Below are 14,250 nucleotides of genomic sequence, written 5' to 3' on the forward strand. Positions count from 1 at the left end.
CGGAAATATAGATATACATTAGACCATGAATGTAAATTAAACAGAATGATTTCTATATCTAATTGTGGTAACAAAACAACAACCACTATATCATAAAATAATAATAATAATAATAACTATAATAACAGTAGTACTAATAATCATAATCATAATATATTAGTACTGATAATAATAGTGCTGGAAAAAACTAAATACATTTATTGATAATAAATAAAAGTCATTATTATTTTTGGTGGTCAAACAATCTCTCTCTCATCATTTGTTCATGGTATCAGAATAGTATCGTACAATTTTTATTGTAACTTATTTTAAATACTAAAGCAAAAATAGGCTTCCCGTGGTTGCAATTGAGTTTACAGAATGAGTTTATCGGCTGGGCGATACTCTGACAAGCTTCTACCCCACAGCTCCACAGCTTGTCCTGAACAACAACACCGCAATCATACAGGCTCCATAAAAACAGACGCATGCAGAAGCAGTCAGTCACCCCCCCCCCACCCACCCACCCACCCCGCATATGCAGTGACCTCTGCGCACCTACTTAAACAATAAAGCATTTCGTAAATTACAAAACAAAGAGTCTTCTCTCGATTCAATCATTCCAATTCCCGGTAAAACTTTTAAGAAGGCGCTGGACCTCGACAACACGCCTCTGCTTGAATATAGCACGCTCTGGTTTTGTCGCAGCGTCATAGCCTGTACTCCTGAGAGACCCATGTCCTCCAGCTGTGGTGCCCCAGCCCAGCGGTCATGGTAGCGCTGGTCTCAGAGCCCAGACGGCCAGACCTGGAGAGATCTGCCTCACGCTCCTGCCTCACTGGCATGCGGACAGCGCTCATTCGCTCTCTCACCACAGCAGCAGTGAGCGGCGTGACAGCGGCAGGGCGGCCGCCTAGACTCCGCTCGCATTCTCGGGGGGGCGATATCGCGGAAGCCTGGCGCATCTGCAGGGATTTCGCCGGGGGGGGGTTTCGAGCCCCTTTGAGAAGAATGGTAAATGGTAAATGGACTGCATTTATATAGCGCTTTTATCCAAAGCGCTTTACAATTGATGCCTCTCATTCGCCAGAGCAGTTAGGGATTAGGGGTTAGGTGTCTCAAGGACACTTCGACATGCCCAGGGCGGGGTTTGAACCGGCAACCCTCCGACTGCCAGACAATCGGTCTTACCTCCTGAGCTATGTCCTCGCAATGGAGCCCCACCCCACCCCACCCCACCCCACCCCACCCTACCCCACCCCACCCCAGGCCACTCCTACTCCTACGCAATTACAGCGCCATCTTCTGAGGGCCCCCTGTCTCTCAGGGCCCCCTGGAATCCTCCGAAATGTATCCCCCCCTCCCTAAGGCACCTCTGCATGTTCGACACGCACTGCCATCACCGCGGGTCCGCCTTCGATGAGTCGACCTGACCTGACTCGAAAACATTGGCTACGTTCCCGGCAAGTGGGGTTGGTTTGTCACTCTGGACCACGCTGCTTTCCGGTATGAGCCTGGAGTTTGAGACTTTGATAACACACCTCCACTCAGCACTTAACTGTTGAGCGGAGAGCTATCACAATATCATGTGCAGCATCGAAGGTTACGGCTTCCTATCCAAGGTCATCCTATTTCTCGAACACACTGAAATCAACAAAAATGACTCCCTTTTTCAAATTGTCCCACCACGGAAGTGATTCATTAACGACATCGTTCCTTCACTACACACTGAATTGCTGAGAATCATTATTCACTTTGTTCATAAACAAGGGCACAGTGTCATTGATGCGAATCACCACTCTTAGGTAGCGCCCCAAAATCATGCTTCTTGAGTGCTAATGGCTCCCCCTTGTGGACAGTGTTCAGCCTGTTAAGTGAGTGAGTTACAAGCCAGGTCCACGCGGTACTTTGCATAGACAAACTTTTTTTAAAATGAGAAACAAACACACTTCCAGCTGTATATGCAGCACATAATTCATGCTTAATCCATCGGGCAAAGAATAAATACGCAGAATATTCTCTTCGATAGCGCATGTTATTATATTATCCAAATTTATAGTGTGCCTTAGTCACAAGATTCTGGTATAGGAACAGCTACATTTTACGTACATGCTGACCATCTTTTCTAACAGACTTTTGACTGTCAGAATAACTGTAATAACACCCAGGGTCCTAGTTTAATCTTACAAAAAGTCAATGGTGAGTCCAAACAGTTTGTCTGTGCAAACATAAAAATTCACTGAAAGAACTTACATCACTCAACAGTCACATTTCTGAGAACCGTAAGGCAGCCGATTCTACCAATGTCCTCTTGCATGCGTAATGTTTTCATACTGGCAACGTCCAACCTAGTCTACTACCATGCAGAGGGGAGATTTCTGGGTTGGTACTTCTTTTCTCGAAAACAAGTACAAAATCAAAAAAAATCACGTTGACAAATAAATCATAGTCGACCACAAGCCAGTATTAGCGCGAATAACAGCTTAATAAAATGAATACACGACATCGACAGCCCGAGGCGCTCCGCGAATTAGTGCGCCATCGCAAATAATTAGCGACAATTAAATGACTGATGATGGTGACTGAAGCACTGCAGTGGGATGGCGGTTAATGGCTGTTCTGCAGCAGGTCTGATGAGGAGTCTGTGTCGACATCGAGCTGCCGAAGAACTGAATTACAAACCATGAAACGCTGCAGGTCCCCTAAACCGTAGGCAGTGTGACAGATGAATTTGGATGACAGTAAGATTTCTTCTTTTTTTTTTCCATACCTACATTCTGGCAAAACTTGATTGTTTGAATTTATTAGACTGTTTTAAAATACATATGATACTGCACCACGGCCATTACATATGTTTAAAATCATTAAGGATAAAGAAACAATAAAGCCAAAATGGATTATTTCCATTGTGGTCCTCCTGCGAACAAAAATTGTTATTCTGATTGATGTATGAAAGGATAGCCTGAGTTTTCACTAAGTCTGATAGCAGAGTTTACCGATCTTAATCTGATCATTCTTATCTTTCTTAGCCAATTTGTATACCCAATGCATATGTTTTCTCCAAGTTTGGAATGTCCAATCATATTAGGCTATATTACATTTATTTGGCAGACGCTTTTATCCAAAGCAACGTACAAAAGTGCATGCCAAAGGTCATTGGAACAACTACAAAGCATAGGTCCGATAAGGTACAATACTCAATTTGTACAGTTATTCATAGCCAAATTAGCAGGTCCATCCGATTGATGCAATATCCTCTGTCAATTTGGTAGAGCAAAGACTCGCATAAATCTCCACCAAAGTGTATTTGCAAACTGCCGCTTATATTCAATCATATCCATCCACTGAGCTATGCTGTTATTGCAATGTAGCACTACAGTTCACCTGCACCCAGTGCCGACAGACTGCAGACACCAACCCAGAAGAGTCACTTTTACATGACGAGACAAGTAATACTCAGTTATAGCTACAACCTCTGGGAATATATGACTGACTAACAAGCACAGGAGTTCCCATTAATCACGAGTTCAAATGCATTGAGAATTGAGAACCAACGGCAAGGGAGGGGTGGCACCCACACAGAGTTCCTCCCTTTGTACTATTTGGGATGTTCATGTTTGCGTGAGTCGTGAAAGTCGTTCAAAAATGGCAAATAAAACGAGTGTTAGAAGTTAGCGTCAGCTATCCATAACAGTTATTTCGGGATTGGAGAGAAAAGAGTGGAGATAATATGTGTATTTCATAATCAGGAGTTTTACGGCTATTTATCGACTTCGGAGACATTTCACGACTGGATATACATTGTTTTTCATTGTTGTCTTTAGGCATCTAAAGTCATCTCGATTTGCGCCAATTGTTTATGTAGCCCTCGTTATATTAACAAAACAGCGAACATGCGCTCTTTACGCAATCATAAATACACGCGCCCTTCTGCTGAATAAAGGTATTGACTTTGCTGAACAATAGAACCACCCGTTCCTCCTTCTCTCGCTCAGAGACAGGCAGCATTATGAATATTAATGAGATCGGTGGCGCTTTGTGTCGAAGCAGGCAGGCTGCAGGGCTTTGCTCCGACAATGAACATTACACGTCCAACAATTTATTCTTTTATTAAGTCAGTTAGTATTAAAATGCATAATAATAATAATAATAATAATAACAATAATCATCATCATCATAATAATAATACTACTACTAATAATAATTGTTATTATTATTACATTGTTTGTCCTCATTTGAGACGCTATGTTCCTTCCGTTCATAAAAATCCAATTTGTCCCTTATGGCGCTAATGACCTTTAGAGGCGACGGAAAAGCAAAAATGTAGCCTATTGTTTTTGTATTTGGAACTGTTAATGCGTCGTAGCCTATGTAAATACACCAATTAAATCGTCAAGCTTAAAAATATCCAAATAATAATAACGGTAACCCATTTAACCATAGTTTTTATAATATTTTATGAGAATAATTCATAGCCGCTTGTGATTGTTCACAGCAAGCCGAGCAAAACCAAGCCTACTGTCGTTGTCCTTGGATTGTGTAAGAGCCTCGAGAAGGATATCTGACTCAACGGTTTTATTTGGCACTGCAGCGCGAGGCGTGCCTGCGGAGGACTGCGGAACACGCGTGCGTGATGCTGGTACGGCCTGCTGATTATGCTCTACTTCAGGGACGACGTTGACACAACGTAAACACATATGGGTGGGTTATTTGAGCTAATTATGTAATCTTTTGTATTTTAGTGTCCTGGGGAGCGATCACGGTAGAACCCTAGCCCGCACAACCAGTTCGCCCCTATCACAATCACGTCCAGGAAATTGAGAGATCCTGGGGCCAGTATTTTTTTACACGAATATTATCTTCGGTGCGCTTTTTCTAACTGCATCATCAGTCCCAAACTACGTGGGCTATTGATAAAATTTATACTACGGGGTAGGGGTAGGCGTAGGCCTAGAGTACATGAATTATTCTTATCGCCACAAAACTGAACTTTTCTTTCATTTCTAAATAGATGACAGGGAACACAATTTTAGCACATGGTGGAAAGGAACAACGAACAACTAATATTTTCCCACCAAGTAGGCTAGGCCTACAGATGTAGGCTATACCATATTTATTATATTACTATACATTTTTGTGTTGATTGTAGAATCTATTGCCGAACACCTGCCTGCCTGCTGCGTTGCATGTTGGCTATAAGTTCATTTAAAAAGTATGTGGTTATAAGATGTTACACACCTGACACAGGCTTGTTACATGTTTATTTTAACTTCCCGTCATTTATTTTTGTTTGTTGCCTTATTGTTACTTTCCTACACGGTGAAGTGTTCGTGCTTCTTGTTTCTCTAAATCTAAAAAAAAAAAAAAATTATTATTTTTATTATTATTGAACGGCCATGCGTTGGAAATACGGAATTATCAGACATGAAAAGGCATAAACAGAGCAGATCGGAACACCGCGGGCACGTTGCATCCTTGTCTTTTTGTGAGATGTTATGATGAAGGACAAAGTGGGAGGACACACCCAATCTGTCTCCGACACGGTCTCATTGTGCGGCTCGCGGCGTTCGTTTCATTCGGAGTTCTTTGGAGGTGCCGGTACGAAACAGTAGCCCTCCTGCTCCACATTAGCGCGCGGGGGCTGCGAAGATACAAAACGGACATCCGGCTCCATCCCTTTCTCATCTCGTGGTTTCTTATATTTCCAGGCCATTTTACAACGAGAGCCCCGAGGAATTTTGACTTGACTGATTCAATCCAAGCCAATGGATGCCTTCCCCCCCCCCCCTCCCCACTCGAAGACTGACTCGACCCTTTTCTCTTCCTGTCGATGGGCGCTGTGCCTCCAAGGCATCGTGTTTTGTCTCAGAAATACGTCTCGAACATCCTTCTGAGGCGCGAGGCGATGAAAGGCAGTTCGTCCTCCCCCATCTCCAATCTCTGCTCGACAGCACAACCTCTCCCCCCCCTCCCCCCAACCCCAGGACGCTACTGCCTTTTCACATTTCAGCACTGCAAGAGGTTTTATTTCAGCGCGGTAACCGTTATAGCACATTGTCAGCGGAAGACTGGGAGTTAACGGTACGAAACACGCACGCACTGGACGGAAAATGTGCGGATTTTCTTTGTAGGTGTGTATATTTTAGGTCACTATAAAAGCCCAGACAGTATCGCGCACAACTGAACCGCATCGCATCATATCCAACAGCAGCACCGCGCTACATATCATATTACTGATTCCAACTGATTTTTAATATCATCACTATGACCTCAACCAGAGCAGAGAGAGTAATTGCTATAAATCCATTCCATTGCATATGTCCTTTTTACGCGTGTATGTAAATATACACAATTGTGCATGCATAATATGATATGTTTAACTCATGATTATATAATAAATCTATAATTAAGACACAAGTCACTTGATGCAAGTGACAGAATTATGGACATCTGTTACAGCCTAAGCATGTTCTATAAGAACAAGTGAAAAGCAAGAGAAAGAGATGCATACGTACTGTAACCATTCTTAATGCACCAGTATGGTGGAGATTTCGGTCCTTCGATTGGCAGGATCTTGTTTCCTTCTGTGATTATTTAGTTTAATTTAATTCAATTTTTTTTTCTTCTCTTTTGTTATTTAAAAAAAAAAAAAAAAAAAAAAAAAGCCAACCAACCTAATTTAAAATTAAAAAAAGAAAAAAAGAAAAAAAAAAATCTGTCTTCTGAAGGGAAGGGTCAGCCCCTGGGACTGCGGTGTGTTTTCTCGCTCGGGTGAAGAAGAGGAGCGTTTCTGTTGAAGGTGACGGTGGAGGACGGCTTCCTCGCGAACCAGCGTGGGCGAGCCTTCAGCAGAGAGAATGGTAGTGTTTCCTCGGCAGGGCGTGTCCGGAGGACTCTGGTCCTGGTGCGTGTGCGTGCGTGCGTGCGTGCGAGTGTGTGTGTGTGTGTGTGTGTGTGTGTGTGTGTGTGTGTGTGCGCGTGTGCGGGATCCCCTGCGCCTCCCTCTGCCTCCTCCTTCCTTGTCTGTGCTGCAATGTTCTCCTTTTGTGCCTTCTGCGAGGGGCTTCCTCTGATTGGCTAATTGTGCAGGGAGGGAGGGAGCAGAGGCGCGGCAGCTATTGCAGCGAGTTCCACCCTCGCGTCGCCTTCAGGAGAAAGAGCCGAAGCCACCAGTCACAGCCACCCTTCTGCACATTTTACTCTCAGTCTCTTCACTCTCTGACAAACACACACACATGCACACGCACACACACGCGCACACACACGCACACACACGCGCACACACAGACATGCACACACACGCGCACACACAGACATGCACACACACGCACACACACACGTACACGCGCACACACCACACACACACGTTTGTTCAATTCACAAGCATACATGCATTCACACACTTGTACATGGATATGCAGGAATGTACACACAGTACACAGATGCATGTGCATCCACCTGCAGATGCACACGGATAAACACATACACATAGGCATGAATTTAACCGCATTCAAACATGCATGCAAGCACACATAATCGCATACTGAAAAATATACACAACTATGGAGATTGTATTCAGCACAACGATGATTGTGCACCTGTGATAATTTTAGAGATGAATGTGTCGGCTGGGATCAGTGAAGTGATGAAGATGATGATTGTGTTCACTGCAATGGTGAAGATGGTTGTTTTCACTGCACTGATGAAGATGATGATTGTGATCACTGCAGTGATGAAGATGATGATTGTGTTCGATGCAATGATGAAGATGATGCTTGTGTTCACTGCAATGATGAAGATGATGATTGTGTTCACTGCAGAGATGACAATGATGATTGTGATCACTGCAGAGATGAAGATGATGGTTGTGTTTGATGCAATGATGATGATGATTGTGTTCACTGCAGAGATGAAGATGATGCAGTGATGAGGATGATGATTGTGTTCACTGTAGTGATGAAGATGATGATTGTGTTCGCTGCAGTGATGAAGATGATGCAGTGATGAGGATGAGGATTGTGTTCACTGTAGTGATGAAGGTGGTGACTGTTCACTGTAGTGATGAAGATGATGATTGTATTCACTGCAGTGATGAAGATGATGATTGTGATCACTGCAGTGATGAAGGTGGTGATTGTGATCACTGTGTTTAATGTCTGACTCATCAGGGAACTGCTTTCTGTCGATCTGTCTGATCAGAGTTAGAATTACGGGGGGCATTGGGGGGGGGGGGGTGACCCCCTAATTAAGACTTGGGCCCCCCCAATCCCCCGCGTAATTCAAACCATGTGTCTGATAGGTTTGGGGTGATCGTTGCTGAACGTGGAAATGGAGGAAGCAGCAAAACTGAATGTATCCCTTATACACTGGTCATGTACCTAGGGTTCTCTAATTTAATCTTTCTTTCTTTCTTTCATTCTGTCTTTCTCAACTCAGAACGTGGCCCAGGTCACAGCAAACATGACTGTTGCCATCGAAGACGTTTTCTTAAAGCTGTTAATAAGGAGAAAATATTTGTTCTGCAGAGGAATGGCTTCTCCAACATATTCTGTCTCCTGCTTATTATGATGTACTCTTTAGCCTCAGACTGCTGCTAGTGCTAGTCTGCACTGTACAAAAGTACCTCTCATATATTCATCATGGAATCCAATCTCCTGCTTCCATTTCATGGATTGCCAGGATGACTTTACAGTAGGTTTGGAGCGAGTATCTGGTCGATGCACAAAAATGTATTATGAGATGCGTTCATTCCGGACTGTATCTTTATTTAACCCAACTGGCAGACCTGAATGGGTCACTGTTACAGGTAAGTTCACAACAGTGAGAGCTTGAAGCCTTTGGGGTTTTGTTAGCATGGAAGTGCTAACTGCAGAGAAAGTATTTCTACTCTTTCTAAACCATTGAAGGTAAAATGTATTCGTTGTGGCAGTTAGCTTTTTTCTTTTTTTTTTTAATTATTGAGCCAGTAACCCTAATACTCTAATGTCTGCATATAACGGCTAAAGCAATATTCAAGCATTGCAGTGAAGGGGAACTTAGGAGCTTTCACTCTCTTTTCTTCATTTTTCTTTTCCTCATTTTCCCCTTTCCTCTCTTCATTATTTATTGACTGTCATTTCTAGAAATATCATTACTTTCATTAAAAAAGGACTATTACTGCTTAACTCTATCCTGAACAATATAGAAACACCAGTTCCTTGTTCCTCTCCCAGTCTTTCTTCTCTATTCTCTCCATCCTCTCATCTGATCTTTCACCCACACTACAGCCCCTCTCCCCCCCCAAACTCCTTTGTCCAGGATTCCACACCATGGTTCCTCTCTAAATTTGTCTTTTGTCATTGCATGTTTTTTTGTTTTGTTTTTTTTTTACAGTAAAACTTGAGAAATGGGGATCGCAGTTATCTGTTTTCCTCTGATCTTTAAAAAAATATTTTTAAAAAAAATCATATTTTAGTCCGTCTCCCTCCTTCTCTACCTTTCCCCATCCCCTCCTCACTCTTTGCCACCTCCCCCTACCCTTTTCCAGTTTCACCATCCCCCTCTCATTTTCTCTCTCTCAGCAGAGTAGTCTCTGGTCTATTATTAGAGCAGACAGTCTGGTTGGAAGAGGGTTCTGAGACAGACTGTGTCTTAATCTTTTTTACTTATTGATTCCTTTATATCTTTTGTGCTTCTATTCTCCCATGTGCTCATTTCTGTTATATTGAGTTCCTTTCTGTAAGTGTGCAATTTTGTGCATCTGAGCATGTTTTCATATACATGGATGGATATGTGTTTGAATGGTTTTTTTTTTCTGTGTGAATATTTTATGAGCTTGTCAGTTCTGCATATGAAGACAACGATATGCTTTCTCTGAAATGCGAAGCTTTTATTTGTCACATTTCATCCACTGACCGAGGAAGATCTGAAATATCCTGTTGATTGTGTGTTATGATTCACATATTTATGTTGCTGAAATGAAACATACAATATACATTGTGTTTAATTTCAGTGTGTTTTGTTTCATTTCAATTTGTTGTGATTCAAAAGGCATGATTGCTTACTGTGTGGGAAGTGATGGTCACGGGTTGTTTTTTTAAATAAGTTACATAAAAATTAATTCCTTCCATCTCCTTTTTCCATCCAATCTATTTTTTCCTCTCTCTCGTTTTCTTGTTTTTGAGCTGAAATCAATAGTGTGCTTTTGCCGAAGGGTATATTAACAATTAAAAATGAATGGCCGTTATTGTGTGCATTGGACTGTGTATGTATATGCGTGTTTGTGTGTGTGTGTGTGTGTGTGCACATGTGCATGCGTGCAGGTGTGTGTGTGTGTGTGTGTGCACATGTGCATGTGTGCAGGTGTGTATGTATGTGTGTGTGTGTGTGCACATGTGCATGCATACAGGTGTGTGTGTGTGTGTTCAGTAATCTCCTCCTGACCGCTTATGCAGTACTTCAGTGAATGCACAAACCAGTTATGACTACTGCTGTTGATTAGTAATTGCTTGCTCATCAGCGGGAAGGACATGCAAATGATCGTGCTTTTCAGTTGGAGGTGAATGAGTTTCTCCTCTTCATGGTGCTGAATGACCTGTAGGTGCTCTCCGTGGTGCAGAATGACCTGCAGTTGCTCTCCGTGGTGCTGAATGACCTGTAGGTGCTCTCCGTGGTGCTGAATGACCTGTAGGTGCTCTCTGTGGTGCTGAATGACCTGCAGTTGCTCTCCGTGGTGCTGAATGACCTGCAGTTGCTCTCCGTGGTGCTGAATGACCTGCAGTTGCTCTCCGTGGTGCTGACACAGGCACGGTGGGATGCACAGTGTCTGGATTTACTAGAAAGAGGTCCCTGATGGCCGACCACTGGGATCGATTAAGTGCCATCTCTCTACCTAATGCTGCAGATAATTCTTCTTTTATTTGACGTTTTTTTTTCCTTTCAGTTTTGGTCCATTTAGGGTGCTGATGGCCTTGTCCCCATTGCTGGGACCCACGTAGCCGTAACCCAGGCCCTGACGCGCAGCGTGAGACTCAGCCAATTAGAGTCCTGACCTGCAACTCATCTGTTCATAGACACAACAGGAACAGGCTGAAGATGTGTGTGTGTGCGTGTGTGTGTGTGTGTGTGTCTAGAATTAGTGAAACAGAGCTTGAGATCAGTTATCCATCTACAGGTAAATTCAAACTAACAATCTCATTAAGCTTTTTTTTGTGTGTGTGTGTGTGTGTGTGTGAATTTGCTTTGTTTTGGTTTGTAAATGAAATAATGGCCTGTGTGTTGGTAAAGAAAGTGAAAGTCCCATTGATTTCTGCCTTTGTATATGTTCTTTCTGTATCATTTGGTTTCTATAACGACTGATTTTCATATAGATAACAACAGAGTCTCATTCTCTTATTTCAATGCAGCTACTATAATACATGTTAAAATCAAATTAGGCCCAACCTTCGGTCCAAATAAGGTTGTTTGGCCTGAGGAAAGAACAAAGATTCTCTCCAGGACACAGTGAATGGTGTTATTACTCAGATTTATGGTGGACATCTCCCTCCAGTGGTCACATTTGGCATTACAGTTCTGAACTTCATGAATCAGTGTTCCTTCCACTATTTTGTCAGGCCCGGGCATCCCCAGGCATTGTGCATATTTTGATCTGATATTAATTTCCAGTCTTAAATGTGTTGTGAACAGAGTAAAATCTTTAACGTCCAAAGGTTCAGTCACTGCCCTGAGTCTTCAGTGGGCCAATAGAGATCAGGGCATGGTTGTTATTGGCTGTCCCTATCCGAAAAAAAGAGTAGCCATGTTTTTTTTTTCACAGAACCAAGGTATTGGGAGTTTGCTTGTTTAATATGAAAGTGGTTGTGGACCCAAATGCTACACGTTGGTCCTGTTTTACCTGCTGAATGAGAGGAAAGCTGAACACAGAAGAGTGAAGCAATGAAAACAAAATTCAACAAGTAACGGGCAAGTCTCAGTCCAGATTTAGTGTGAGGGAACATGTTGGAAAACAAAATGTGTTCCATCAAAGCAGTTAGCTGCGGTATATTATTGTTTGTCATGCATCTGACTGTATTGTCTGTCAGGCTCGTTAAATTGCTTCCTTGTATACAGCCTGTATTTCAGAAGATGGATATATCTGTCTACCGATCTTCTTCTTCTTCTTTCGGCTGTTCCCGTTAGGGGTCGCCACAGCGGATCGTCCGTTTCCATCTCTTCCTGTCCTGTGCATCTTCCTCTGTCGCACCAACCACCTGCATGTCCTCCCTCACCATGTCCACGTACCTCCTCTTTGGCCTTAATACATTTGTCTACCGATACATCTACTAATTTAAAGAGTTTTACGTTCTTCTGGATTCCACTGGACTGTTAGACAGCGTGCCCGCCTGTATGTGCTGCACTCCACTGCAGCCCACTATCTCCATTTTGCCATACGGCGGTGGGTCACGTTTAGTGGTGTTTTATGGGTGCTCGCGTTATAATAGGCTGACATATGCGCATATGCCATTTATGCCATCAATGTTATTTACGTGTAAGCACCGAACAGTGAGGCTGTGGCTACGATGTAGGCTTTCATTTCTTAGGAGCATTAAGTCCAGGCCTTGGAGCAGTCAACAACGGCTTGGGCAGCAGCTTTATTTTTGAGTTTCTATCAATGGGAACACAACCATTTGGGGGGGGGGGTAACAATATTGTAACTACGTGCTTTAGACTATCAGCATCGTCAACATGTTAGTTGCCTATGCTTTGTTTAACTCGACCAAGGAAGACGCTACCTCAGAAAAAAGACGCTTGCACACTAACAGCAAACCGTTGTATTGCGGAGAGTAATACAGGTGTAAATGAAATTACGTTTTATAATAACGCCATGGCTTTCGGTGGAGCATTAAGTGGAGCACACGGACGGAGTGTAGCACAGTGGGTAAGGAACTGGGCTTGTAACCGAAAGGTCGCAGGTTCGATTCCCGGGTAAGGACACTTGAGCAAGGTACTTAACCGGAATTGCTTCAGTATATATCCAGCTGTATAAATGGATACAATGTAAAATGCTATGTAAAAGTTGTGTAAGTCGCTCTGGATAAGAGCATCTGCTAAATGCCTGTAATGTAAGTGCAGGCACAAATGCTCGTAAAAGGTCAAATTAGCATCGCATGTTCACACTTCGAAAGTGAAAGAGTAACATCGTTGAACTGTCAGTGGACTTTTGAAACAGACAAAATAAAGACTAGACAAAGCTACTCAACTATTTCCTCGTTAAATGACTTGCGGTGGGTTTCACGAAAAAGCCTCTTAACACTAAGAACCTCTTCAAATGACTCCTTCGATCGTTCTAAAAATAACGTGGGTTTCCCAATCACACTCAACAAAAAGTGATACTTGGGAATTGTCCACTTTACCGAAAAGGTTTATATTCAGATTACGTCAAATAAATGCATTTGCTGATTTAAAATATTTTTTTCTAATAAAATATATGCACATTTATCTCAGTTTATGTGAAGAAATACAATATGAGTTAACTTGACGCCATACAATTAAGTAAAATCAATTGGGACCACAAAACTGCGCAAGTGCGACCGGATATGACAGGCCACTTCCTGAACTTGACTCCGCATGATGTACACAAGCAATTGCATATACACATTTTAATTAACCACCCAGAATGCATTTGTGTATTACCAAACCGTAACCGTGACTGTCTTGTTGGTATCTGCATATAATACCCTGTGCTGCCTTTTGGAGCATGTCTGGTTAGTTTTTATTATTTCTGGACTTAGACTCCTTGGGTCTGGTGGAAGTCAGAGTGGAATGGGATGTGTTGGGATTTGGGAACTGGGCCTAGTGGGAAGACAGAGGGGTGGTGGTGGTGGTGGTGGTGGGTCGGGCAGGTGAGGTTCTTATCGTCAACCCAGCTGTTCTTCAAATTCTGGGCAAGGGTAAACTGAGAGGGTGTGGGTGGACAGGAAGGTCCAAGGAGGAGATTGGGTACAGGTAAATTGGGGGGAACTTGAATGTGTGTTTATTTAAGATTAAAATAACCTAAACGTTTTTTTTTCGTGGTTATTGCTAACTGAAAAGTTTTTATTTATTTATTTTTTCCTCTTGTAATGCTCAATGCCTTTCTTTTGTGTTAAGAGTATGGAATTTCTGTCAATTTCAAGACTTTTATTTTGAAATTGGTTTATTTTAGGGGTTTGTTTTATGGGACTCTTATTTTGAAAAAAGTTTGGGGTTTGCTGTTCTATATTTTTTTTGTTGCGGATTTATGTGAATTGTAATAAAACACTTGTTTTTGTGCTG

The 14,250-nt window shown here is 42.6% G+C and overlaps 1 protein-coding gene across 5 annotated transcripts in view; it reads right to left on the reverse strand.

The window, feature by feature from the left end:
- elavl3 (ELAV like neuron-specific RNA binding protein 3) overlaps positions 1 to 7,104 on the reverse strand; it is a 19,270-nt gene extending 12,166 nt beyond the window's left edge. For 3 of the 5 annotated variants that reach the window (XM_064314915.1, XM_064314914.1, XM_064314913.1), the window contains exon 1: positions 6,495 to 7,104. In XM_064314915.1, coding sequence (XP_064170985.1) covers positions 6,495 to 6,503 — 9 coding nt within the window. In that variant the 5' untranslated portion in view covers positions 6,504 to 7,104. The remainder of the gene's footprint in view (positions 1 to 6,494) is intronic. The other 2 variants (XM_064314917.1, XM_064314916.1) reach the window with 1 other exon arrangement.
- Positions 7,105 to 14,250: the final 7,146 nt, after the last annotated feature.

This window comes from Anguilla rostrata, chromosome 17, assembly GCF_018555375.3.
Source record: "Anguilla rostrata isolate EN2019 chromosome 17, ASM1855537v3, whole genome shotgun sequence".
NCBI classification, from domain to species: Eukaryota; Metazoa; Chordata; class Actinopteri; order Anguilliformes; family Anguillidae; genus Anguilla; species Anguilla rostrata.